General features: G+C 47.3%; 8 protein-coding genes across 8 annotated transcripts; 5 read left to right on the forward strand and 3 right to left on the reverse strand.

The window, feature by feature from the left end:
* Positions 1-269: 269 nt before the first annotated feature.
* VTN77DRAFT_447 (uncharacterized protein) lies at positions 270-1,905 on the forward strand (the record flags this gene model as incomplete). The annotated part of the gene is made up of 5 exons (XM_069420532.1): positions 270-520; positions 625-993; positions 1,056-1,352; positions 1,410-1,695; positions 1,753-1,905. 5 exons carry the CDS (start codon positions 270-272, stop codon positions 1,903-1,905), a joined length of 1,356 nt encoding a protein of 451 aa, XP_069280508.1.
* Positions 1,906-2,851: 946 nt separating this feature from the next.
* VTN77DRAFT_448 (uncharacterized protein) lies at positions 2,852-4,449 on the reverse strand (the record flags this gene model as incomplete). Its single annotated transcript, XM_069420543.1, has 3 exons — positions 2,852-3,780; positions 3,915-4,127; positions 4,188-4,449. 3 exons carry the CDS (start codon positions 4,447-4,449, stop codon positions 2,852-2,854), a joined length of 1,404 nt encoding a protein of 467 aa, XP_069280509.1.
* A 2,388-nt stretch (positions 4,450-6,837) lies between these two features.
* On the forward strand, positions 6,838-9,255 carry VTN77DRAFT_449 (uncharacterized protein; the record flags this gene model as incomplete). The annotated part of the gene is made up of 2 exons (XM_069420554.1): positions 6,838-6,871; positions 6,938-9,255. The coding sequence occupies 2 exons, from the start codon at positions 6,838-6,840 to the stop codon at positions 9,253-9,255; spliced, it is 2,352 nt and encodes a 783-aa protein (XP_069280510.1).
* Positions 9,256-9,731: 476 nt separating this feature from the next.
* Positions 9,732-10,190, forward strand: VTN77DRAFT_450 (uncharacterized protein; the record flags this gene model as incomplete). The annotated part of the gene is made up of 1 exon (XM_069420566.1): positions 9,732-10,190. One exon carries the CDS (start codon positions 9,732-9,734, stop codon positions 10,188-10,190), a length of 459 nt encoding a protein of 152 aa, XP_069280511.1.
* Positions 10,191-12,991: 2,801 nt separating this feature from the next.
* On the forward strand, positions 12,992-13,769 carry VTN77DRAFT_451 (uncharacterized protein; the record flags this gene model as incomplete). Its single annotated transcript, XM_069420577.1, has 2 exons — positions 12,992-13,285; positions 13,377-13,769. 2 exons carry the CDS (start codon positions 12,992-12,994, stop codon positions 13,767-13,769), a joined length of 687 nt encoding a protein of 228 aa, XP_069280512.1.
* A 1,205-nt stretch (positions 13,770-14,974) lies between these two features.
* Positions 14,975-15,964, reverse strand: VTN77DRAFT_452 (uncharacterized protein; the record flags this gene model as incomplete). The annotated part of the gene is made up of 4 exons (XM_069420588.1): positions 14,975-15,106; positions 15,181-15,224; positions 15,290-15,615; positions 15,663-15,964. 4 exons carry the CDS (start codon positions 15,962-15,964, stop codon positions 14,975-14,977), a joined length of 804 nt encoding a protein of 267 aa, XP_069280513.1.
* A 3,856-nt stretch (positions 15,965-19,820) lies between these two features.
* On the forward strand, positions 19,821-21,110 carry VTN77DRAFT_453 (uncharacterized protein; the record flags this gene model as incomplete). The annotated part of the gene is made up of 1 exon (XM_069420599.1): positions 19,821-21,110. One exon carries the CDS (start codon positions 19,821-19,823, stop codon positions 21,108-21,110), a length of 1,290 nt encoding a protein of 429 aa, XP_069280514.1.
* A 145-nt stretch (positions 21,111-21,255) lies between these two features.
* On the reverse strand, positions 21,256-22,011 carry VTN77DRAFT_454 (uncharacterized protein; the record flags this gene model as incomplete). Its single annotated transcript, XM_069420610.1, has 1 exon — positions 21,256-22,011. One exon carries the CDS (start codon positions 22,009-22,011, stop codon positions 21,256-21,258), a length of 756 nt encoding a protein of 251 aa, XP_069280515.1.
* Between the last annotated feature and the right edge of the window lie 3,345 nt (positions 22,012-25,356).

Raw genomic sequence — 25,356 nt, forward strand, 5'->3', positions numbered from 1 at the left:
TGTCAGATAAATGGCCTCGATCCTCTCAGCATGTGTCGATCTTGACCTAGCAAGCTAGGCATTCCACAAATCAGGTTCCTGGCGAAGTGGATCCTCTCAGGAACGCAGATGTCAATTGTCTATCTTCTCCTGGTAACTTTCGGCCGAAACCCGTGGTGACGGTCTATATGTACCTGGAATGACACACCTAGTTTAAACATTCGCCTCTGAACATCTTATTTTTTTTTCTTCGTGTCACAATAGATGCGAGGAATCAATTCGCATAGAAGATGTCGTCCAATGATTCTTCCAAACAGACTCCTTTGTCGGAGGGCGAAACGGCGAATAATCCTGCCGTCACCAAACCTGCAGACTGCGGTCAGGCTCCAGCATGTGCTCCATCACAAAATAAGCCAGATGCTCCTGATATGCCGAAGGATAATTCCAGCTCTGATGAGCCCAAACCTGATCAAGATGGCCTTCTAACCCTCACCAAGTATGATGTCGGGTGGCGACGCGTGGTGAGGCATTTCAGTCCATCGTACGTGACCAAAGCTCCTCTATACATTCCGAATGAAGGGCTCAAGCATGACATTTTGAGCGCATTCAGGCTCCGTCTAGTTCCATCCTACTGACGCTGCTTAGGTGGTTCTCCGTTACCATGGGCACCGGTATTGTCGCCGTGCTTTTGATCAGCATCCCATTCCACGCTCACTGGCTATACTATCTCTCGATAATATTCTTCATCTTGAACACTGCGCTTTTTGCATCCGCCCTTTTTACTTCCATTCTGCGGTACTCGCTGTATCCCGAAATTTGGTTTGCGATGATCCGCGATCCCGTGAATTCGCTCTTTTTGGGTACCATGCCCATGGGTTTCGCGACCCTTGTTGAGATGTGGGTTTTTGTGTGTGTTCCAGCGTGGGGACCATGGGCGAGTATCGTCGCATGGGTGCTTTGGATGATTGATGCCGTCATTGCTGTTGCGGTGACTGTTTTCCTGTCCTTTTTGCTGTCAGTGGAAATCGCAACTACCTGTCGAATATTATGGCCAGAGTCGCTAACTTCCAGCACAGTGTTTCCCGCGATTATATCAAGTCGTTGGATAAAATCACTGCTGCCCAGCTGCTGCCGATTGCTGCCACCATTGTTTCAGCCGGTTTGGGTTCCGAGGTTGCTGAGATTCTAGACAACAACGAACGTGCGCTGGGGACGATCATGGCTTGCTACGTTCTCTGGGGAATGGGCGTCCCGCTTGCAATGGCTGTCCTCGTCATGTATTATCAGCGCCTCGCCGTCCACAAGCTGCCGCCCAGGGAGGTAATTGTGAGCAGCTTTCTCCCGCTGGGCCCGCTTGGGTTTGGCGGATACGGGTATGCTTCTGATCTCTCTCCTTCGCATTTGAGTATTTGTAGCTGACCTCTATGTAGCATCATGTACCTGGGCAAAGTGAGTCGTCAAGTTTTTCAAGAGACCAATACTCTGGATCCGATTGCAGGCAGCGTACTATACGTTCTCGGATTTTTCGTGGCCATCATCATGTGGGGATTTGGCCTTATTTGGTTCTGTCTGGCGATCGCTTCCATCTATCAGAGCCGGCCCTTTCCATTCAATATGGGCTGGTGGGGGTTTACCTTTCCTCTGGGCGTATTTTCAGCCAGCACAATCCAGATTGGGATCGAGATGTCGTCCGAGTTCTTCAAGGTCCTGGGTACTGTAAGTCTCGCCAGTCCTGACAATTTCGAATTATTCCAGTGGCTAATTGGTCTGTAGATCTTTGCCACGGCTGTCATCCTGCTTTGGATATTTGTTGCTACCAGAACAGTCAAAGGGGCATGGACTGGCAAGCTTTTCTATGCTCCCTGTGTAGCAGGCCTCAAACCGAAGGAGGAAATTCCCCACGACTTGACGAGCAAGGCAGCCTGAGGTATCCCCAGTCTCATCGAGTGGGAATTGCTCACAGAAACACATGATATTTTATGGAGGCATGATACATGAGGGATATCCGAAGGCTAGATAACTCTTCCTTACAGAGGGTATGCATCATACCAGACACCAGTTAAGTCCCCATATCAGCGGGGAAAGAGGAACACCCTTTGGTGATTTCACAGCAATCCATGCTATCCCTCAGATGTCACAGAAGAGGTCTCAGCACCGTCTAACTGCCCACCCTTGGCATTACTGGTTCGAAATACGTCACGATTCGTGCATTTGCAACCAGACGGCTCTCAACACCACGTCAAGGATTGTCTCTTCTCTGTCTCCAGTCAAGGTATAGCTCCTTCACGAGCTTGGAGGTATTCCAGACTTGCTGTGAACAGATATTGGCCAAGGGCAATAGAGACTATGTGCTCTAAAGCTTTACATCGACTAGAACTATGCGTCTCTCACAAGCAAGCAATCAAAGCAGCGAGTGAATGATACCAGGGAGTACAGGAGGATTGAAGGCCATTGAAGGACATGATATATGAATTGGTGTTAGGCCTGCATCTCTTTCACGATCAAACGTGAATATAAATCATTTTCTTGTAAATTTAGATAGATATCGCCAGCACGAGTTGGAACTCAGCAACAAAAATGACCAAATGAATTGTTTTAGTAACGTACCTACCTAATTCACGCAAGCAATGCTGTGACGAATCTGGCTAGCCACGTGCCTTCTATTCCTTCATCAGCTCATCTCTCCCTGCTTTCTGATTAGGCTCAGGCCCGGTTTGCCACCTGATCCTTATCTCAAATAATCAGCAGCAAAGCATCCTTCCATCACGTTCATCACATCTCTCTTTTCACATGCAATAATGACCTGCTTTCTTGTATTCCTGACAAACGATATTATCTATACTCTTGATCATATATATATGCTTTCCTAAATTTATAGAGGACGCTCACCGAGGTCATCCTCCACCGGCTGCGCACCTTCTGCTTGCAACTTCAAAGCCACTTCATCCACCTTCTTCCACACTCTGAGCAGGTTCCCTCCCACCACATTCGCGGCATCGTCGTCACTGACCCCTCGTCTGAGCAGCTCGGCTACCAGGTCAGGGAATTTGGAGACATCATCCAGTCCGGCAGGAGTGGATGCGATACCATCAAAATCGCTGCCCAGTCCGACGTGCTCATAGCCGATTAGCTCGCCAATGTGAACGATGTGGTCAACGACGTGCTCGAGTGTGGCATTAGGAGGGTAGAAGTCTGGAAGTCCATCCGATCGATCTGATGCGGTGCATGACACGAAATCAGGCGCAAAGTTCACCATGACTAAAGAGCCCGTCCTTTTGACCAGCTGCAGGACGTCGTCGGGGACATTGCGGGGATGCGGGCACACTGCATACGCCGAGCTGTGGCTGAAAATGACGGGAGCCTTGCTTCCGCTCCAGCCGTCCTTGCCATCTCCCAAGACATCTCGCATCGTGTCCTGACTGACATGCGACAGATCTACGATCATTCCCAGACGATTCATCTCAAAGACCAAATCCTTTCCCCTCTCACTAACGCCATGCCACAGCGGCTGGGACTTCTTTACGCCCCCTCCGGGAATCTCCACAAGTGCCGCATCGGCGAAGATATTGTGGCAGTTATGCGTGAGGGTTGCATAGGAGACACCCAGCTTGTAGAAAGTTCGGAGATGAGCGAAGGAATTCCCGATCGAGTGCAGCCCCTCCATCCCATATGGAGAGATAATCTTCCCCTCACGGAATGCCTGCAGGGCTGTCGTTCCGTTGGGAGGTTCCGAAAAGACATGCGGATATGCTTGCTGGAGCCTAGAGATTACGTCGACCTGTTCGAACGTTTCTCTTACACCTGACGTAGGTCAGCAACAAGCGTGTTGGGCCATGAAAATATAGAATTCAATACACGAAGTAGCGTCGTCCTGCAGCAATGAAATACGCTTATGGTACCAATTACCAGGCATGACTAGAACAGAATACACCTACTTTTCGCATAATTTGCGTCTGAATAGTTTGTGCCATCTGCGGGACACGGTACATAAACACTCCAGAAGGAGCCGCCCACCCTGCCGGCTGACAGGCGTGGCAGATCAACATGACCTGGCAGGTTGCCATGAACAAACAGGTCAGTGAAATTGGATCCATAGATCCGATTTCCATAGCGATATCGGATCAGAATCGGGAGGTCGTTGTGCCCATCTTCATCGTCCGTTTTAGCATCTCTTCGTCAGGGTCTGGAGAGGAATGAATTGAACCTACCTATCAGAGGAGTTTCTGTAAGAATCTTATTAACTCGTTCTTCAATCGATCTTGGCACCCGATTTCCCTGACAGTGTCTGATCCGTAGAGGGCTCCATAGAGTGAGCGCGATCAACGTGAGAGAGCAGGCCAGGATTAAGGTCCAGGCTCGTGTGACAAGAGAGCGCCTTTTCGGGAATTGAATCAAGTCCCCGGAGTCCTTATCAGAGCAAGGACCTGCACGAGCAGCGCCCTCCAAAAGGGCCCTTTTTTTCTCAAACATGCTGAACTTAGATCACCGCTAATCGACCGTCCAGCCTGGACACAGCCTATAAGTCTCGCATGCAGTAGAATCTCTTATCAAGGGAAGGAGAAGATGCAGCAGAAGCGGAGACGGCCCGCGTCAACTTCTAAATTAGATAGTCTCGCATAATATAAACCAATTCCAACCTCTGTCTAGCACATGCGACCATAGGGTGTGGAAAACAGGGCTTCCCGTCCGCTCAGCCGTACTTAAGCCACACGCCGGCTGGTTAGTAGTTGGGTGGGTGACCACCAGCGAATCCCAGCTGTTGCATGTAGCCTCTTCTTTTTTGATTTTTAATTTTAATTTTGTTTTTTTTTTACGACTTCTGGAGGATACTGTTCAGGTGGCGCTTTCTGATTTAGAATCAAGCGAAATCAGTTCACTCTCGGCTGCAGTGCATGACATTTAGGTATGAAAAACCGGCATGTTATCGGGTTCTGAAATTCGAACGGGTATTTACATGATGACTAAGCACTCGGTACAGGTATGACTAATCCAAAAGTTAACTTGATTGTGGGGCCTCGACTTTTAGGTTTAGCGCCCCAAACTTCTCCGTAAAAGGTGGAAATTGCACGTGGACTAGCCTTACTATTAGTCAGTTAATTACTGCCTTCCTATTTGGGCGATTATTCGTCCCATGTGAACTGTTACCTAAACAGCTGAGGTTCCTTCCAAGATCGCTCAGTTGCAAGACCTCTCTATCATATTGCAAAGCCATATACGCTGCAAAGTGAACTTGTCTCCCTGCTCGCAGCTTTTTCAACAAAATATATACATTTGATTTCATTTGTATGGATTCCCAGAATCCTTACAAAATGCTACTCACATGCATCCTCTTGTCCTTCTAGATCTGATTTTTGACCCACCTGTTGCAGATGGAGGCTATGGCAGCCGTTAAAAAAGTTCCTGCGGGCATGTGGGCGTTTGGAGACTGTCGAGTGCGAAGCACACTCCCGATTGATCTGAAACTGGAGGCTGATAATGGCTTCAACGATTACACACAAGATTTATCATTCCACGTATACGTACAAGACCATTGCAGTCCTTACAGGGAAAATAGTACAATACCAAACGAAGCGATAACTCATGCGCAATTCACTTACATGACATGACCGCTGACAAAGCCAGATGCATAAAACGATCCACCCTCGCAGCATAAATATGACAATAACAGTTCACCTCCCAACAGAACCTGGGGCACCTAGGTCAGTGTGTAACACACCTGACCTGTCCCTTTCAGGCCAGCTTATCAGCTAGGGGTCCCGGGTTCGAGACGCGTTGTCGTCAGTAAAATCCCTGCCTTGCAAAAGGAGAAACAGAGGTTTTCGTAGCACCCCTTGATCAGCTGGAAAAGCTGGGGGGTGTGAGCTTTTTTATATGCCATTTCCGGACCCCCCCCCCCCCCCCCCCCCCCCCCCTTTCTTTTAGCCCTTTTCGATTTTGCTTACCTATTTTTGAAGTCGTTAGATTTCTGCCATATCGTCTCTCAGCAAGCAGATGACTACAGATGTGGAAAACCCCGTGTCTTTCTGACGGTGCTGCAAAACCTTGTTGACCTTATAATCACATCCTTCAGACTCAAAAGAGAGAAACAAATGAAGCTGGATTGATGTACTTCATATCAAAATCTTTCTCTCATGCTGCACGTTCATGAAGTCTTCCTCGATCTCCCTGGTCACATGCGCATCACCTGACCTGACCGTCGATATTATTGTTCTCGTACCAGCAGCAGGAGAAGGTTGCGCGCCTGAGATATTCGAAGACGACGAAGAAATGATGTCGACAGCTGGCTTCGATTGTAGAATTCATTTTGGCTCTCACGAGGACTCTATCTGGCGATATCTTATGGGGAATGAGGCCTAGAAAGGGCGGCAAACCTTAGAATACTTGATACTTGAGGTCCCTAAGGTGGTAATTCAAATCATCGTGAGACACCATATCTTGTAAGAACATCTCTCGTCCTGCAGTTGCAGCCGAAGTGGTCAAACGAGCTTTGTCGACACTGAAAAACCCACTTGCCGCACATCCAGCCACTTTGTCACGCTTCTGCGGCGTCCAATATCAAGCTGCCTTATTTCACATCCGAAATCCTTATTTTCTGCCTGCAAATATAGACATCGAGGATGTTCCAGTTCTCAGTAACAATTGTAGTCGCAAGTTGCCAGGATAGGCAGGCGGTGTTTTAGATAAGCTCGCGTGGTTTGGTCCCGCAGATCCGCCCCTCGTTATCCTCCACTGAATTTTCAAGCCCAGTCTCAATAACCCGACAACCACTTCTGGACCATCTACACGGCCTTGCCAGAGTTTCTACTTGAATGATAGCCCTGTGTCCCATGTGGACCTGAGGTCGTCTTCAGTCACACCATGGCGGGCGACACAACGGCTACCGGCGTTTCATGTGGGTTCATGGCTCTCATTTAAATTTTTGATCCTCAGTCTGGTGTGACTAACTATCTTAATGCAGGGCTACTAGCGATTTGGCATTCCTTCCGTATTCCCTTCCTCCTCGCGCTTACGGTCATTGTTCTCGCACGCACCTATCGTAAATCGCAGACCCGATCGAAGACTCCGTCCTCCTCGTCGACCCCGCCCTCACCACGTCCGGAAAAGGCTACCTGGCCTCAAGATGACGTCGCAGAGAAGCAAAGTGCCAGTGTTCCGGTGGTGGATATTGAGAAGGCCCCGTCAAGCAACAGAGTCAAACCCAAAAACGCGGCTGCCGGTCCAAAGAGAGTGGTTGGTAATCGACAACTGAAAGATGGAGCCCGACGTCGAGGTGCATCCGATGACCTCGCGTCACCGTCTTTCATAAAACCGATTATCTTTTTCTCCTCGCTTACCGGCTCGACGGAAAGATTTGCCAACTGGCTGGTGGAAGAACTGCGCTCCGCCGCTCAGGAACGGTCAAAGGGCGTCGTCGAACGAGACCGCGGCCTGCTGCCTCCGGAAATTTATGATCTGTCGTACATTGACTTCGATGACTACTTTGTCTCCACGCCCAAACCACCGCCTAACTTGCCGCAGACTCGATACGTCTACTGTCTTTTGATCCCGACCTACAACATTGACACCATCATCAACACCTTCCTCAGTCATCTTGATGAGACCCACCATGACTTCCGCATTGACACCGCGCCGTTGTCCGGCCTGGCAGGGTATTCTGTGTTTGGGTTTGGAGACAGAGAGGGGTGGCCCACGGAAGAGGAGGGCTTCTGTTCCCAGGCGAAGGAGTTGGACCGATGGATGGCGAAACTCACCGGCAAAAAGCGAGCATATCCACTTGGCCTTGGAGATGTGAAGACTAACGCTCAAGACGCGTTGAAAGAGTGGATACACGGATTGCTGGAGGTCTTGGATGAGGTTGTTGAAACCGGGGGGTTGGGAGAAGGCGTTCCGGGGAGCGGAGATCCCCTGGAAAGCGACGAAGAAGACGTCGAGGAAGACAACGAGGCTGGTGGCGAGAGTCGCAATAACAAGAAGCCCCAGACTGTGGTTGATCTCGAAGACATCAAGTTCTCCGTGGACAATGGCGCGTCAGATACGAAATCCAAATCAGCTCCTCTCCCCGTGGATTTCACAACGTCAGGTAAATCTGCCACAGCGACTACCCAGGCTGATCTGAAGGAGATGGTGCCCGCATCGTCTCCGACATATGCAGCTCTCACCAAGCAAGGATACACAATTGTTGGCTCTCATTCAGGAGTCAAGATCTGCCGGTGGACCAAGTCCGCCCTCCGCGGTCGCGGTTCCTGTTACAAGTATTCGTTCTACGGCATTCGGTCGCACTTGTGCATGGAGACGACGCCATCGCTCTCGTGCAGCAACAAATGCGTTTTCTGCTGGCGCCACGGGACCAACCCGGTCGGCACGACCTGGCGATGGAAAGTGGATCCCCCGGAGATGATCTTCCAGGGTGTGAAAGAAGGCCACTACAAGAAGATCAAGATGTTGCGCGGCGTTCCAGGTGTCCGGGCGGAGCGTTTTGCGGAGGCCATGCGCATCCGACACTGTGCTTTGAGCTTGGTGGGCGAACCGATCTTCTATCCCCATATCAACGAGTTTGTCGACTTGCTGCACAGCGAGCAGATTTCCAGCTTCCTGGTATGCAACGCACAGCATCCTGATCAACTTGCTGCTCTCAAGCGGGTGACACAGCTGTATGTATCGATCGACGCGAGCAACCGTGAGAGTCTTCGAAGGATCGATCGCCCGCTCCATCGAGATTTCTGGGAACGTTTCCAGCGTTGTCTGGACATTCTGCGGGAAAAGAGACACGTGCAGCGAACGGTGTTCCGTCTGACGTTGGTCAAGGGATTTAACATTGAAGACGAAGTTAAGGGATATGCAGATCTGGTCGAGAAGGCGCTGCCCTGCTTCGTCGAAGTCAAGGGCGTGACGTACTGTGGCACGAGTTCGAACGCCGGAGCAGGACTTACTATGAAGAATGTTCCCTTTTACGAAGAAGTGGCAGCATTTGTGGTCGCTCTGAATGACGAGCTTCAACGACGAGGGTTGAAATACGGCATCGCGGCGGAGCACGCGCATAGTTGCTGCATCCTCATCGCGTCAGAGCGCTTCCTCGTGGATGGCAAGTGGCATACGCGAATCAACTATGATCGTTTCTTCGAGCTGCTGGAGAAGGAGAAGTCGGAAGGCATTTCGTTCCGTCCGGAAGACTACATGGCAGAAACGGAGGAGTGGGCTCTTTGGGGTAATGGAGGATTCGATCCCAACGACGAGCGAGTCTACAAGAAGGGACGCAAGAAGGGGACCTCGGGGTGAGATACAAACCGGATGTCCGTACTCATGCCGCAAATGAGCACCCTAAGGCTCCCACTGGCCAGCTGGCCGTTGCATACAAGCAACTCCATAGAATGGGATACCGAGCCATGAGTCAGGTAGTCCCCCCGTGAGTCAGGTAGTCCCCGCCAGAGCGATTCACGGCCTTGGGTTATCAAGTTTGGCTGCTGGCCGAGTACAATCTCCAACGCATATTTCTACGGGGACATTCACATTGCTAGATGATACGGAATGCAGTCAACATGTTTTGACAGAAGGCACGTCTTCTATAAGCAAGGATGTATTTTCGGCGAGCTGTTCTGTTTACATTCTGGCTCGGTTATATGTCAGTCTGTGTATTCCCACAGAATAAGTACAATTGTCTGATGACCCTATTTTCTTTCTTAACACCCCTTCTCTTCGAGCAGCTTTTCATCCTTGCCCAGCCTTGTACAAATCGATCTGAGCGCGGTGTCGATATGCTCGGGGTCATTGGACTTGCCCCACGGCAGACAGCCGTCGTGACAGCGCAGCTCGCGGTCCAGATGGAAGATACCGAGGCCGGGCTGCTTGGACACGCGGACGACCTGCTGCAGCAGATCGGCGAGGTCCTTGACGTGGCGCGACTGCTTGCTGAGGAAACGCTTGTCCAGCATGGCGCAGAGGGAATAGTTGCCGACCTTGCTGGCGAGGGCCATCAGCCGCTCGAGGTCCTCGAGGATCCGTTTCTCCACCACGAAGGCTTCCCGCACGGGGCCGACGGGCTCGACGGGGTTGTCGGGGAACTCGATCCTGGGCGCCTCGATGTTGGTCGGTTTGCAGCGGCCGCCGCGTTGGAGGAGATACTTCTCCAGCCAGTGGGCGTCGGCGAGACATTCGATGGCGGAGCGTTCAAAGAGACTGTTGAGTCAGTCAGCTGTCACTACCTTGGATTCTAGGGAAAGATCATACAGCGCGAAACCATGCAACGCAATATTAGCGCGCGAACAATCAGCCGCCAGCTTCCGGAAGAAGAGCCAGCTGGTCAATTCCTCGTGGATGTGGCCTCTGATGGACTTGCAGATATTAGCCTGCTTCCAAGTCTTGAAAGCGCAGGTCGTACATACCTCCTCCAGTTCATTGGTGAACGACGCTAGTCGAACACACTCGTCGATGTTCTTGGCCGACACTTCGCTGATGATACGAGCTGCGTCTTCTGTCGGGGCCATTTTCTTGGTGGGATATATTCCTCTCAATAGGAAAGCCAGGTTTTTAAAACTAGTTGGAATTTCGATCCGAGGAGCTAGTATAGTATAGTAATGGTTTCGAGGAGGGTGACATTAGATAGTCAATATCACGATCCATCACACCATTGCTGGATTTATTATATATATAGCCTTACAGGCATACATAAGAATAAATACCTTGGAGATGTCTGTCACAATGACATACATCTGATGACGATGATGATGGTGGTACCTACAGAAAGAAAGAGACGGGAGAACTCGATTAAATTCAAGGGTCTATTCTCCGGCAAGTCTTCGACGTTGAATTAAAGTATTGCTAAATTTATTGGATTTTCCCGTCGGATGGATGTGCCGGGGCATAGAGGTACACATTGAAGTTAGGGTTTATGACTGCGTGGTGACGACCCAATTAGTTAATCTTTCGGGTTTGATGGGCCAGGACGGGCTTCAGGGCATTATCAAGATAGCCACTCACTCAATCACCTGCATTTATTCAATGGTCATATGCATATCCATTATATAGTTCGACTCGCGAGCTACTCCCAGACATCCATCCTTTGCAAGAGTTCGGGATTCCTACTATTGTTACTCGGCTTATCTATGTCACACCTAAAATTTCTTCATAGCATCGCTGCATTAATGCTTTGAATCTAACACAGACTAATCTTATTTTTTTGAACTATCATAACAGCAGGCAGGCAGTTAAGCAGTCAAGTTTCATCACTTTTCTTTTTTTTTACACAGGCCATGATCTTTTAAAAAGCCAGTATTAGCTCCAGCGGAGTGGAGCAGCTCTTGTCGATATATGTACAGTAAGTTCTGTTCTACCAATAGATACAATACAATAAGTAAATGGAACACCCAATAATACTACTTCAAAAAAAGTTCTTTTCACATTCGTTCAGCAAAAAGATGAGCGGACAGAGCTATTCAAGGCTTGTACTCTACAGTATTATTTAAGTGTCGAAAGAAGGAAGGAAATAAAGAAGGGCTATTCTTGACTTGAGATCAATAATCAATAGTCATTAATAAAGATAATTATGGAATTTAAGAATTTTATATCTTTGAAATGATTCAACCTGATTTGTCCACTTGTTTATTATCTATTGACGACGATGTCAGCACTAATCTGTTAGTTGCATGTGTTGGCCTAATTAGGCAGGTATGTACCCTATCAGTCCACTACCTACATACCTAGGTACCCTAGTAGGGAGTAAAAGTCAAAACAAAACAAAACAAAACAAAACAATAATAATAATAATAATTAAACAACATAATAATCTGGATCTCCATACAAATACTAATTAATGGCAACATGGTTAACGGTTGTATACAAGCATCTCCAGAGACTGCTTACTTGATTGATACATGTCTTGAGATTCGTATGTTCGCAATGGTAATAGTAACTATTATGAATTTTAGAAGTAAGGCTGAAGTCAGTTCCCCACCTTTCAAAAATTCTATGTAGCCTAATTGACAGACATGCATATGCCAGCCTGTGCCCTATCGATAGTATGCATTCCACACTCCGGGGTCCGGACTATTAGCGCAGTCGACATGTCAACTCACTACTAGTCTAGTCTCGAATCTAGCTCTTTTCAGTACCCAAGCTGAGTCAGAACAATCTGCATCCGGTCAAAATTGGAATCACAGTCTGGATGACCATCCTATAAGATAATAAGACTGATATTTGGGTTTATTATGACCCACATGGATCGAGGTCCCGAGAACGAGGTCCTGCTCGGTAGACGTTGAGCCAGCACAGTGGGATTTTTTTTTAACCTTCTTTGTTCGGTATCTTTTCCTCTACCCATGTCCATATCCATGTGTATTCTGCACATGCCGCATGAGTGATATGACAGGGCCTGTGCATTAGTGGCACTTCGCAGCCACCCAGAACTAAGGCTTTGTCTTAGCCCTGTACTAATAAATGCGGAAGAATTCAGGAGTATGGAGCTCGCTGACTCGTATGTGATGCCTGCAGCGTGCATTTTGCATGTATTCAGCTTCAGCCGCAAGTGCAATAGTCAATGTCCATCACTAATCGACTCGTCGAGTTTTGTCTTGTCTAGACTCCATAGTCATACTCGTCAAGACGGCCAAGTCAGCCAGACGGTCCACAGGGCTAGAGCCTAGGGATGGATCTCGCTTTGTTTTCCTCTTTGTCTTCTTTGTTTTTCTTCGACGGACGAATAGAAACCATGGATGCATGGATGCTTCTTACGCTTATTTTCTTACTAGACGAAAGTCTGTCATGAGCGTGGTGGCTTGGGGCTAGTTAGATACGAGTGGGTATTCTTTCTTTATTCATTTTATCTTTATTTATTTATTTCACCCGTACTCTTCCGGGTTGCGGTCAATTAATCTCTCTCTGCCTCTCCCTCTCTCTCTCGTTTGTACAGAGCGTACAAAAAGAAAAGATCGTCATTGGAATCACCACTTGTCATCGGATTACATCGGATTACACACTCACAGCTATTGATCTGAAGAACTTGTTGACCGGCTGAAAAGAAATGGCTCTCTCCCTAGCCATCCCCTATAGCATCCTGTTCATCTTCGCAGGCGTACAACTCGGCCTGATCAGCGACACGGTCGGCTTCCTGCACATCCAAAAGACCGAAGTGCGCACGTACCCGATCGTCGAGTCGAGCGGAGATGCGACAACGTTCCTGCTGAATGCGCTTCCGGCCAACCTGATCGTTGACCATGGCCACACGACCAATGCAGCGGCCGGATGGGGGGTTGTCCTGAGCCTGGCCGGGCTGTTGGGCGTGTGGTTTTTGTTCCAGCCGCGGTTCAGCAGTCGGGTATGTACTGTAGATACATACAGGATTTTCACTTCTTATTAATCCCCTTCCTGTTCAGTAAATCAGTTATAAACCAGCTGACATCGACAAGCTCCGCTTCAAGCTCCTCCTCGCCATGACCATCTGCCTCACCTCATTGACCCTGCTCACCCTAGCGGCCTTCATCTACACCTTCATCGTGACCTACCAGACCCGGAACCAGACCATCTCGCTGCCGGTGGCAATCGGACAATCGCCTCTGCCCTACCAGCTCAACTCCTGGACGCCAGAGACCTGGTACCGGGCCGTGCTGCAGCTGTCCATCGCGGACAAGTCCGTGGCCGATACGCTGCGATTCCACTACCACGAGATGGCGGCCTGGCGGTGGTGGATCCTGCCCTATCTCCTCGTCAGCGCCTTTACGCTGGGCTGTACCGCCGTCCACGCTTTGCAGCAGCGGAGGATGGCGGTGGTGGAGTCTGAGTCGAAGGAGTTGAAGAAGTAGGTAGAAAATGGAAATGAATGGCCGAAAGAACCGGAGTATTTACCACTGGGTGGAAATTGTCTTGTCTTGTCTTGCAACGGGGAGGAACGATAAATATATATACCCTTTGTCGTTTTATTACTTTTTCTTTTTTGCTTTTTTTTTTCAAAAAAAATAATACTTTGGAGTTGTAGTTCCAGACGTTGGTTGCTTTTCAGTGTCTTGACTTGTCTCGATTCTTTACTGCACCCATTTTCGTTTATGGATTTAATATCAAAATCACATCTTCTCTTCTCTTTTCCTTTGCTTTTTTTTCTCAAAAAATAATATCAACATAGCTATCTTCTACTCTGTCTTCTTTTTTAAAGGAATTCATTTAATATCAAGATCACTATCTGCTCTTCTTTTTTTTAAAAAAAAAATCAAATACCAATGTCAATATATTCCTCGCTTCCTCTTTTTTTATTTTATTTTTTTTTAAAAAAATCAATTAATACTAATACTAATATCAATATTCTTTTATGTCTCTATTCAATATCGAAAACTACTATCTTCTCTTTTGCTTTTTTTGAAAGAGAAAAAAAGAAATAAAGAAAGAAAGAAAGATTTAATATCAAAGCATCATCTTCCTCTGTATCTATCCGTTTAATTATCAAAATTACTGCCTCCTCCTCTCTCCCTCTTTCTTTTTTTTTTATTTAAAAAAACCAGTTAATCAAATAGTGCTATTTTCTTTTCTGTTTTGTTCGTGTAATTTCCAAAATCAATATTTTCTTTACTTTTTTTTTGGTAAAAATTTATTTATTATTGAAATCACTATCTTCTTCTCTTTCGCTTTTTCTTAGAAAAAAATTATTTAATATTAATATGACTATCTTCTTCTTCTCTCTTTCTCTCCGCTTTTTCTAGTCTTAATTGACAAAATCAGTAGCCTCCTTTCTCTCTTTCCCCTTTTTCCTTTTAGAAGCCTCCAATATAGGTTCTTTCTAAGCTTCATTTTCTCTATAAAACCTCACTAGCTGACCTAGCTTCTGGCTTAGTCGCTGGGAGGTGATGAGCCTGGCTTAAGTTACACGTAGTTTGACTTAATGGTGATATTGCTATTGTAGCCAGATAAAAAAAAATCCTTGGCTATTATAAGTGGCTATAATATAACATGCCATGCTACCAGTAACTAGTGAATTGATATAATTTCTTAAATCTCTCTTTCTCGATCTCCAGGTCAATCACTTTTCCGTCGCCTGCGATGGAACAATGTGAGCTTCTCGCTGAATTCGGTCTGCCTGCACCATCTCCGTCCCGTCGATCAGCATCTCGATCTTGGTTTTGGCGAATTTGCGCGCGCTGACTTTGTTGGCCTGGTATAAATATCAAATCATGTTAGGGCAACCAGACAAGAATAATATGAAGATAACGTCGGGATCAAACCTACAAAGAGGATGTCGAGCTCGGCGTATGTTCTGCCCTGGGTTTCGGCTGGATGCAGCAAACTTCGTTAGATGATATCCCTCTGGCAGATCATATCGATTGCGTCTACTCACGCAGCCGGAAGTAAAGGTACGTATTCATCAACAAGTTAATACCCGCCCAGAAGAAGCAAGCCTTGGGCCCCCAGTTCCATGCCGCTGCGTTCAACTGACGATACGAGATGATATTCACGAATGCCATATTTATGATGTTGTAAGCATTCCGTGCCAGGATGATAGATTTCGCCCGGAGACGGGTCGAGGGAATCTCAGAGACGATGGTGTAGACCACAGGAGCGACGGAGAAATCAGCAGTGGCAGATAGCAGGAGAACCATGGTTCCAGCAGTCCAGGAGGTTGCTGTAGAAGGCTGAGAGGGAATACCCATGCCGCCGGCGACGCTCGACGATGTTAGCAAATGAATGTCGGGAAGGCAAGGAGGACTTACAGCAGAAGAATAAACATCACGACCATGCCGCCACACATCAGTTTCTTGCGGCCCACTTTGTTCAGGATAAACCAAGACCCGATTGTTCCAGCTGCACCGATCGCTGACTGGCCCCAAGAAAGGCTGTAGGCATCCTGGGTGCTGATTCCCGCGCGAACATAGAAGTAGGAAGAAAGTCCCCCAACGACGGTCCCGGAGAGTGTCTGGGCGATCCATGTCATGCAAACAATCTCCGTGCGGCGGAGGTCAGTGCCTTTGAAGCAGTCCCAGTAGGTAGTACCGGCAGCTACTTGCTTTTCCATCTCGTTTGTGTAGATCATGACTGAATAAATCATTAGTTCCCGAGTCGGGACATGTTATATTACAGAGAACTTTAACTCACGTGCCATCAGGCGGTCTTCATCCTGCCTGTCAAATCCTGTTTTCCGACTGAGCCGTCGAAGAGATCGTCTCGCGCGGTCATGACAGCCCTGTCGAATGCACCACCAGGGCGATTCTGGTGCCAGGAATGTTCCAATCATGATCGGAATTGGCCACACCCATTGAATGGCAAAGGGAATCTTGTATCTGGCAAGCATTAGCTGAGAGCCATCTACTGTCACGGGGACATATCTACCCCCAGACGTCCTGACGGTTGACGAAACCCCTGAGCACACCTGCAGAAATGAACTGCCCAATGATCCAGGAAAGGTTGACGTAGGCTGTCAGATAGTGACGAAGGGGAACCGGACAGACCTCGGCAGCGTAGGCAGTCGTCATTGTCTGGATCAGTTGGCGAGCTGTCTCAGTAGGATTCTCTATCTGTATTAACTCACCTGGAAGACACCCCAACTGATGCCCTGCAGAAGCTCTCCAACAAGGAAGACAGTAAGGGTGGTCGCTAGCTGATATTAGCAATCTTAGCGCCAGTCTTGCTGAAGAAAACACACCGTAAAAAGGGATAAAGATAAGCCCGATCAATGTGGTCAGGGCGACGATGAGAGTCCAGCGATAGCCTACGCGTTCGGACATGACACCTGCGAGCTGGTTTATTTGGCTGAGAATGTATACTGTATACAAGAAAGAAGTACTGTTGCAGACTCGGCCAAAAAGAGGTGCCATGACACCAACTTCTTGGTGAATCTGAACTAGGTATCAGGTGCGCCAACAAGTACTCACTTGAAGCCCGATGACTTCCCCACAGTTGGTCGCGGCACCGATACCATTTTGCCAGGAGGGAGGAATGTTGAGGCTTCCATCCGGCGCCTTGATGCCAAACACATTCAGGAAGGAGGGGTAAGCATTGACTGTTGACAGCTGTCAGAGCGATTGATCAACTGCAGCAAAGGAAACCGTCGCTTACAAGATCCAACGACGGCAGTGTCGTATCCTTCCATTATCAACGCAGAAGAAAGCACGATACTCCAGAAGATTGCTTTCGGGTAGACGCGAAACGCAGTCAGCAGCTTCATGCCCCGTTCGCGCTCATTGGCCTCGTTGGCCTCGTGGACGAGGGTCTGGAAAGAACTAGACTTTAGCAGAGTCTGCCCAGCCTGAGGAAAAATGTCAACAGTTTGATCTATATACCATGAAATCATTCACATTGGCAGCCACTCCGCTCGCGACATCGTGACTGATCTGAGTGGTGAAGTCAATGTCACCCTGCGCGCTTGCACGCACCATTTGGAATATTCAATTATGTAGAATGGGCTTGTTTGGTCGTAGTTTGATCTATATTCTGTTGCGTCTACAGAAAGGAGAATACATACATATATAAAGTACATGCGGGGTCGTATGCATGGATGGATGCAGGGAGGACAGGCTACCTGGCTAGTTACCCATTGCCATTTTGAGCCATGGTCACGCAGCCCTGCTTTCAAGCCCCATTCCTATTTGATACTTTGATTCAGGTTACATCAGGTTTGCAATAGGCTGCGTTGTACTGTATTGCGGGGTAAGCCTTTCTTTCTATACTACAGCAGGTTAGTCGATAATATCTGTTTACAGTACAGATTCCATGTCCTGACTCGCGATCATAGATATTAGATTCGCCATCCAGGGCATCAGCCAAGCTGATTAACTGGTTTGGACCAGTTTCGCCCATTGATAAGTCTGTCCCTAAATGTATGTAGTTAGCCGCGTTGTGTAGCCATCAGTATATCTTTTCAGCTCTGGATATGCCTTGATTATTATATCACAGAGAGCTTGCAATGCTGTGCGACTGTAGGGCTCTTCATTTGTCTTTTTCCATACTTTACAAAGTTCTTTGCTAGGACTGGTAAAGCTATAGATAGTATTCCACAAGCTAAATCGAATGAAATTCCTGTTTTACATAAGTTACAGCAAGTAATAGTTAAGTCTGGCAATCAAGAGATCTTAAACTGCTAGAAATATTGCTAACAGAGGAGAGGCTAACGGGGATATCTGGATTTCGTAAGGCAATACAGGCAGCTTAAAGCTATATTAAAATGTCTCAGATAGTAAATATAAAGAATAAGTAGGCAAGAAGTTATCTTCTATTAATAAGCCGTAGCCAGCAGAAGTTTAGTAGATACCTAATCAATTAGTTAAAATTAATAGTCAGGAGTAGGTAATAGCTCTTCTAAAATTACTCTCTTTGACTTCTTAGTCAAGGTTTTCGTAATTTCTTTATTGGCAGTATATCTACTATATCTTCATAATAATATTTCTAATCTGGTTTACTGTACCTATCTCCTATCTTTCTGGTTAAACTCCTCTCTAAGCTTGTCTTTTTTTTTTCTCGCTCTCTTTTTTTTTATTATTATTAAAATGCCTTTCTTGACCCTGCTCACTTAACTTTAGATAGCTTGTCCCATATCCAGTTCAGATGCTCTGCTCGATGCTTGTTTCTAAGGTTGGGCTTTGGTTTGAGTTTTGTTGTGTTGACTTGAGAAAAAATGAAGGAAAAGAAAGGAAGGAGACTGCTTCCCTTGCTAGCCAGGATTTCATTCGCCAATGCGATTGTATGTGGTGGGGCGGACTGTGACAGTTGCAATTGAAAGACTGAGGTCGAAGAGACAGTCATTGATGAGGCAGCTGCGATAAAGATAAATGAAGGTAGAGATTTCGCTGAATGAGAAAATTGAGCACTACAGGACAAAAGTCGTTAAGAGTAATATTGTAGATCCGGGTTTATGAGGATATACAAGCTGTAACTGTCTGGCTTTCCCTGGACCGGCTTGAAGAGGAAACTGTACTCCTCCAACAAATGCAATCAATGCCAGGGACTAACCTACTATTATTCTTTCATAGAAGTAAATCTATCAAACTTCCTAATAAATAACGTATCTTTTCAGACTTGCTGTTATTGTCCATCTGCAAACCAAATCCGGTAAGTACACACATCTATGGCCGGTTCCGCTTCTCTAATCGGAACGTTGATTGGTGGAGATTGCCCTTTTGGCCGGTCCGGGATGGCTAACGGGAGACAGCCAATCAGAGGACATCCAGCATGTTGATCTTATCTTGGTCAGTTGTTTGTCTTATAGGGAGAGAAATGCTGTCGCTATCTATATATGATGGTGAAAAGGCCGTTCTGTTCTTCGTTCTGTTCATGCTGTGCGGATTTCAATACTGTTGATAGAGGACGGTCGACTCTTGGATTGAACTCTTTAAATGACATCTGACACCTGACATCGTTCTCTATCGTGAGATTTCAGGGACTAGATTTTTTTTCATATTCTTTATCGTCGCTGCAAATAGGGAATGCCTAATACACCAAACCCCAATGATGAGGCGGAGAGCAGCCAGGACGTGACTACTGTCTCCGGAGATGGCCACGTCGCAGACAGTGACCGGAAATCCGGTTCCATAAGACGAGATGACGAGAATCACTCGAATACTACTATAGTGCCGAGTCAAGCCGAGCACAACGACGCCAGCCTCAAAGATCCTGAGCAAAACGCTCCAGCCCCCGCCGCAACCGAAGAAGTCTGGTCCGTATGGACGCCAACGGAAAAGAAGTTCATCGTCCTCGCGGCAGGAATCGCCTCGTTCTTCTCGCCCATTTCAGCCCAGATTTATTTCCCGGCGTTGAACACGATTGCCGCTGATCTGGAGGTGTCGAACAGTCTTGTTAACTTGACCATTACCACATACATGGTACGCTTTCCCGTCCACGAAGGGAGACAACTGATTGACACCGCTCGCGTCTAGATCATGCAGGGACTTGCTCCGACGTTTATCGGGCAGTTTTCAGACAATGCGGGAAGACGGCCAGCGTATATGATCTGCTTCATCATCTATATTGCTGCGAACATCGGTCTGGCCGTGCAGAACAGTTATCCCGCGCTGATGGTCCTGCGCTGCCTCCAAAGCGCTGGCAGCAGCGGGACTATCTCTCTTGCCAACGCGGTCGTGGCGGACATTGTGACTTCCTCCGAGCGCGGCATCTACGTCGCCTACACCTCGGTGGCACCACAGGTTGGACCAGCACTGGGTCCGATCATCGGTGGTCTGCTCGCGCAGTATGTGGGCTGGCATTTCATCTTCTGGTTCTTGGCGATCCTCGCTGGAGCTGTCTCCATCCCGATGCTCCTCTTCTTCCCCGAAACGTGTCGCAAGATCGTAGGAGACGGGTCGATCCCGCCTGTCGCGTGGAATCGATGCTACACGAATATCCTGCAGGAGAAGAAGGCGATCAAGGCAGGAAAGACCATACCCTGGGAGAAACGCGACGAGCTTGCGAGAGGGCGTCGTCTGCGCTTCCCCAATCCTTTTGCGACTCTCCAGCTCGTCTTCCAGAGAGAATGCGGGTACGCTCTCGTGTATATCGCGCTCCTCTGCTGCGGAATGTACGCCACGGCGGCCATGATCCCGTCCCAATTCGAGGAAATCTACCAGTTCAATGAGCTGCAGATCTCCCTCTGCTATATTCCGCTGGGTATCGGGAGCATGCTGGCTGCGTTTGTCCGTGGCCGGCTGATCGACTCCCGATTCAAATACCACGCAAAGAGGCTTGGGATAGAAGTTGTCCGCAACAGACGCACCGATCTGACCAATTTCCCTATCGAAAGAGCCAGACTAGAAGTCGCTGTTCCTACAGCGTTCCTGAGCTCCGTCTGCATGATCGGGTTTGGATGGACAGTGCAGTACAAGACGAACCTGGCTGGCCCGTTGATTCTTCTCTTCGTCATCGGCTTCTGCGCCAGCTCTACCTTGAATACCGTCGCCGTCCTGACGATCGATCTCTACCCCGGGAGAGCAGGAACCGTCACCGCTGCCAACAATCTCCTCCGCTGCTGGTTGGGGGCGGGGTCAACTGCGCTGGTCGTGCCGATGATAGACGCGATGGGAGTGGGATGGACGTGCACGTTTTTTGGTTTGGTGGTGTTTGGAATCAGTCCTATCCTGTGGTACATTATGAAACAAGGACCGAAATGGCGTCGTGAAGCGCGGCAGAAGATGGAGCAGGCCAATTCAGAAAAGCAGGGCCGTGCCGCGGTGTAAAACTGTTCAAAATGGTTTATTGTATAATAAAACATAAACTTAGAATACTTGTGAAAACGTCAAAAATCATCAAGGCGAAACCTCGCATATGCTCGTGAATGTGGAAGCTGTCGAAGCAGGCCTACTTCTGGCCAATATACGCAATTCACTCCCGTGCGAGGCCTTTGTACTTGCGAAACGCCTCCAATGCCGTAGCACCCTGGACGCCGGCAAAGATATAGGGTCCCTCTTCCCTCCGACCATTGCGTTTGTTGATGACGCTGGTTTCCACTTCTTCCTCTGTCGCCCACGTATACCGCTGATGCTCTGATTCCGCGAGGATGACCTGGTCTTCCCAGTCGACAGGCTTTTGCTGCACCACGACACTATCATCTTTAGATTCAGCATGAATCTCCTCCCCTCCGCCAGATGATAATGCTGCTGCTGACTCGTGCACCTCCACAATAAACGAAAACTTCGCGACTCTCCTCTCGCCACGCACCCTCGACATCCGCGTCCACGTGTCGACCGTAACCAGCTCCCGGATGCGTGAGACATGGTACCCCGTTTCCTCGAAGACCTCGCGCGCGACGCCATCCAGCAGCGTGGCGTCGGACTCCGTCTCGATCGACCCGCCGGGGAAATCCCAGTAGCCGCCGTACGAGTCGGACCAGGCGCGTTGGAGGAGGAGCATGCGGGGAGCAGCAGCGGTAGCTGTTGCAGTCATCAATGCAGGTGATGATGAAGTTATTGATGTTGATGTTGATGTTGATCTTCTTCTCTCAGAGAAAATGAATCCCCCAACCACAAAGTCTGTGTATTCTGCGTGGGCGGCTGCGAACGCGGAGAGCGGGACGTCGAACTCGGCTTGGAGATGCGGGGCAACGGAGTACGAGTATGCCGAGGAAGTGGACGTCCCCATGTTGTCTTGGTCTGACTTATTGCTCTTGCATATATGTGCTTTCTCTTTCCCAAATTGGTAGAGGATTTGCGTGACTGCGTTGTGTGGGGATGAACTTTGGGAGAACTAAATACTAAGTAGAAAACAGTCAGGAATAGGAGAAGATTCTTGTTGGAAGTGGATTCGTCTCGGGCCGCATTCTTTGTTTGGCCTGTGGCCGGTCTATCTGTCTATTTATACAAGGTAACACAGTAAAATACGAGGTCAAGAAAACACTTGAATTCCACCTGAAATTAAAACCAGTCCAATATTGATTATATTATAGAACAGAAAACAAATAGCGCAGATACAGGTCTTGTTTTTGTCTGGCTCCCTGACCCTCCCATTTCAAATTTTCAGGGCGACATAAACTAGACGGATATCATACTATATCTAATGATGAAGTAGAAGCACTGAAAAACGTATGGCATGACAGGCTTTCAATGAACGCAACTGACCCGCACATAGATTCTCAAAGCTAGTCAGTGATGTCCTAAGGCCTCAGTCTAATTGCATTCCTAACTAACATCCCGACAACCTTCCAATTCCAACATTGCCAAATTTGGATAACCTTGTTCTTTCTTGAACCGGAGCCGACGACGCGTCTGTGAAGTCCAGGGCTACGACAAAAGAAGAGCCTTCGTGACTGACAGGTTCGCAGACATTTCAAACAGGACAAATCTGCCAGTCAACCCTAGCTCGTTCCCGCCCACAAACTGCTCGATCATGCTAACAAGAGCACTTAATTATTGTCTGGACTGTGTAGTGCTTGCTGTTAGGACTTCGTCGCGAAAGAAAGGTCCACCACGGATGCAATAACAAGGGCGAAATTCTTTGAGAAGAGAAGAGATCGATGGGTTAAAGCTGGTACTGTACCTAGGTAGGACGCTTCTATCCTCTACCTAATATAGGATATAGTAGCCCCTTCAATAGGAAGGTGACGCAGGATTTTGATCAGGTAATTGATTTAGGAACATATCGCTCCGGAGACAGTATCGGACACTGATAGTCGACTGGACAGAGGATGAGAAGGCATTCTATAAAAAGATCTCTGCACCAAGCTATGTGGGTCTTATCACAATCAAAAATGAATGCTTCATCCTTAATACGCGCAAGTATCGAGAGCTGGCTCTTATACCAGCCGGTTAGGCTTCACATATCTCGAGAGCACGATCTTGACCCAATGGTGGAAGTACGCCATGTTGCTGGTTGGGGCACTGGTACAAGGTAATAATAACCGTCTTTCCACCCGGTTGCATGTCCTATTCACGATTTGAAATGGGATAATTTTTTTTATTTTTGTCATTCTCTGGGTATTAGTTTAATTCAAACTGATCATGCTGATATCTTTTTGCCTTTTTCTCGGTGCAGCCGGCTTCCCGGCCACACGCTTAGTCAGCTCCGTTGGCCCGTGCGCCCCAAACCTCCTCCTACTTCCTTTCTCACCACCAAGTCGTCTAGTAGGGAGATTCAATAGATAGAGAGATCTCAACGGCTTCATTCTTTCCTTTTCTAGTAATTCCCTCACTGAGCGTTGCCAGACGCGGCAACACTTTTAGATTTGGATTTTAAGTGATTCTCTGTTATCCTCAGAAATACATGTACCTCCTGTTTCAGAGACTCATCTTTTTTTTATTTAGTTTTCTATAGTTTAATGGACGCTCTGTGATAGGAAATATGCACATACCATGCTACAGCACGGACGCTCTGTACCCACACATCGATATACCATGTGTAACGGCCACAAGGCCTTGTTTTGATGTATCTAGCCTCACCGAATGCTATTGTTTTTTGGAATAACCTTACCTTTATGTCCACTGCGCTGAGGATGAGGCTTGTTTTTTGTACCAGGCACTGTCGGAGGAGAATCCATCAACTTACGTACGGGAGATGCATCATTAATATTGGTAGCATGTCTTATTCTTTTTAGCCTCTCGATAGGGATGATCTCCTTTAAGGTAGTTTCCGACACAATCGTCATCTATCTACAGTACTAACGCAAAAGTATCCGCCACCGTCAAAATTTTCCTGATAAAATTACTCCATATTAACTTCCATGTTTTCACCATTAAGGTGGTAAATTCATATGGTCCTAGCTTTAAAAAAATAAAGAAAAAAGGGAGACAGAATTCAAGTTTCTAAATATTATTTAAATTATTGAATATAATTAATAGATTGATTAAAAATAATAGTGGTTGAGGGGTAGTTGTATATCAAGTACGGTTGACACGTAAAAATATATATTTCGGGCGGGATTGTATATATATAAATTTATAGAGCTTTTTGACTCGACGTCTTTATAAAAATACACCACAACTGAAGCGAATCCAAAAAAGGATATATAAAGTTTTTTTTATCTAGTAATTATTTATACCTTTCTTAATAATAAAAAAGCTAGGAATATTATCGAGTCTCCTTGAGAAATAATTCATTAAAAAGTTCATGGGAAAGATGGCTCGCTCAGTGGCGGAAACTTATGCGGAGGTACTACTACTGTAGTTATTTTGTTGATTGATTGCCTATCTTCAAATCTCTTCTTCTTCCTCTTCTTTTTTTTGGAGGCAAGTACTCCCGGAGGTACAGAGTACTGTATATAGGTGCTTTTTTACCCGTGATAGCCTTACAGGGTCTGTCCTGAACATCAAATCACATCAAATTGAATACCTCGAAAGAGATTTTGGAATTTCAGATTCTACGTGGCTGCCCTCTCTCTCTCTCTCTCTTTTTTTTTTCGCGGGAGGATTTGACACAGCCCAGTGGAATGAATGAGTGCTCGAGCTGCTGCCCTGGTAAGGCGATAAGACTTTGTTTTTTTCCCTTTGGAATGTCATTTGAGATAAACAAGCTTCTTGGTGATATTTAGCTACTGTACAGTCGATTACATAGAGAGTGTGATTCGTTGGGCCTTCTCCGGCCAGCGATAACAATATTTGTAATTTTTTTGTCGATGACTGCTCACTGGTGAATGGATGCGATTTTTGGTGATCTGTCTACGGACTAGTTCTAGTCATGAAAATAGTGCGCAGGAAAGTAGTTCCGGGAGTCCTTCGACAGCAGATGTGAAGGAAGATGAAGATACGGGCTATTATTATTCTCTAGATGATGAAGAGGGCGACTGTCGACTTTGGTCATTCTGGAGAGGCCTCACTCTTGTCTCCTTCTCTTTAGTGACTCGGGGATAGACAACAAGAATTTCATCCTCAAGGTCCATCACGTACCTGACAACCATCGCTCTGATGAAAGAAATATCAGGAAATTTCCAGATAGCAAGCAATATTGAACTGACCAATCCTACCTACGCGGAGTATTACTCCGTAGAGAGGGGGG

This window comes from Rasamsonia byssochlamydoides (genome assembly GCF_041956645.1).
Source record: "Rasamsonia byssochlamydoides strain NRRL 3658 unplaced genomic scaffold VTN77scaffold_10, whole genome shotgun sequence".
Classification (NCBI taxonomy): Eukaryota; Fungi; Ascomycota; class Eurotiomycetes; order Eurotiales; family Trichocomaceae; genus Rasamsonia; species Rasamsonia byssochlamydoides.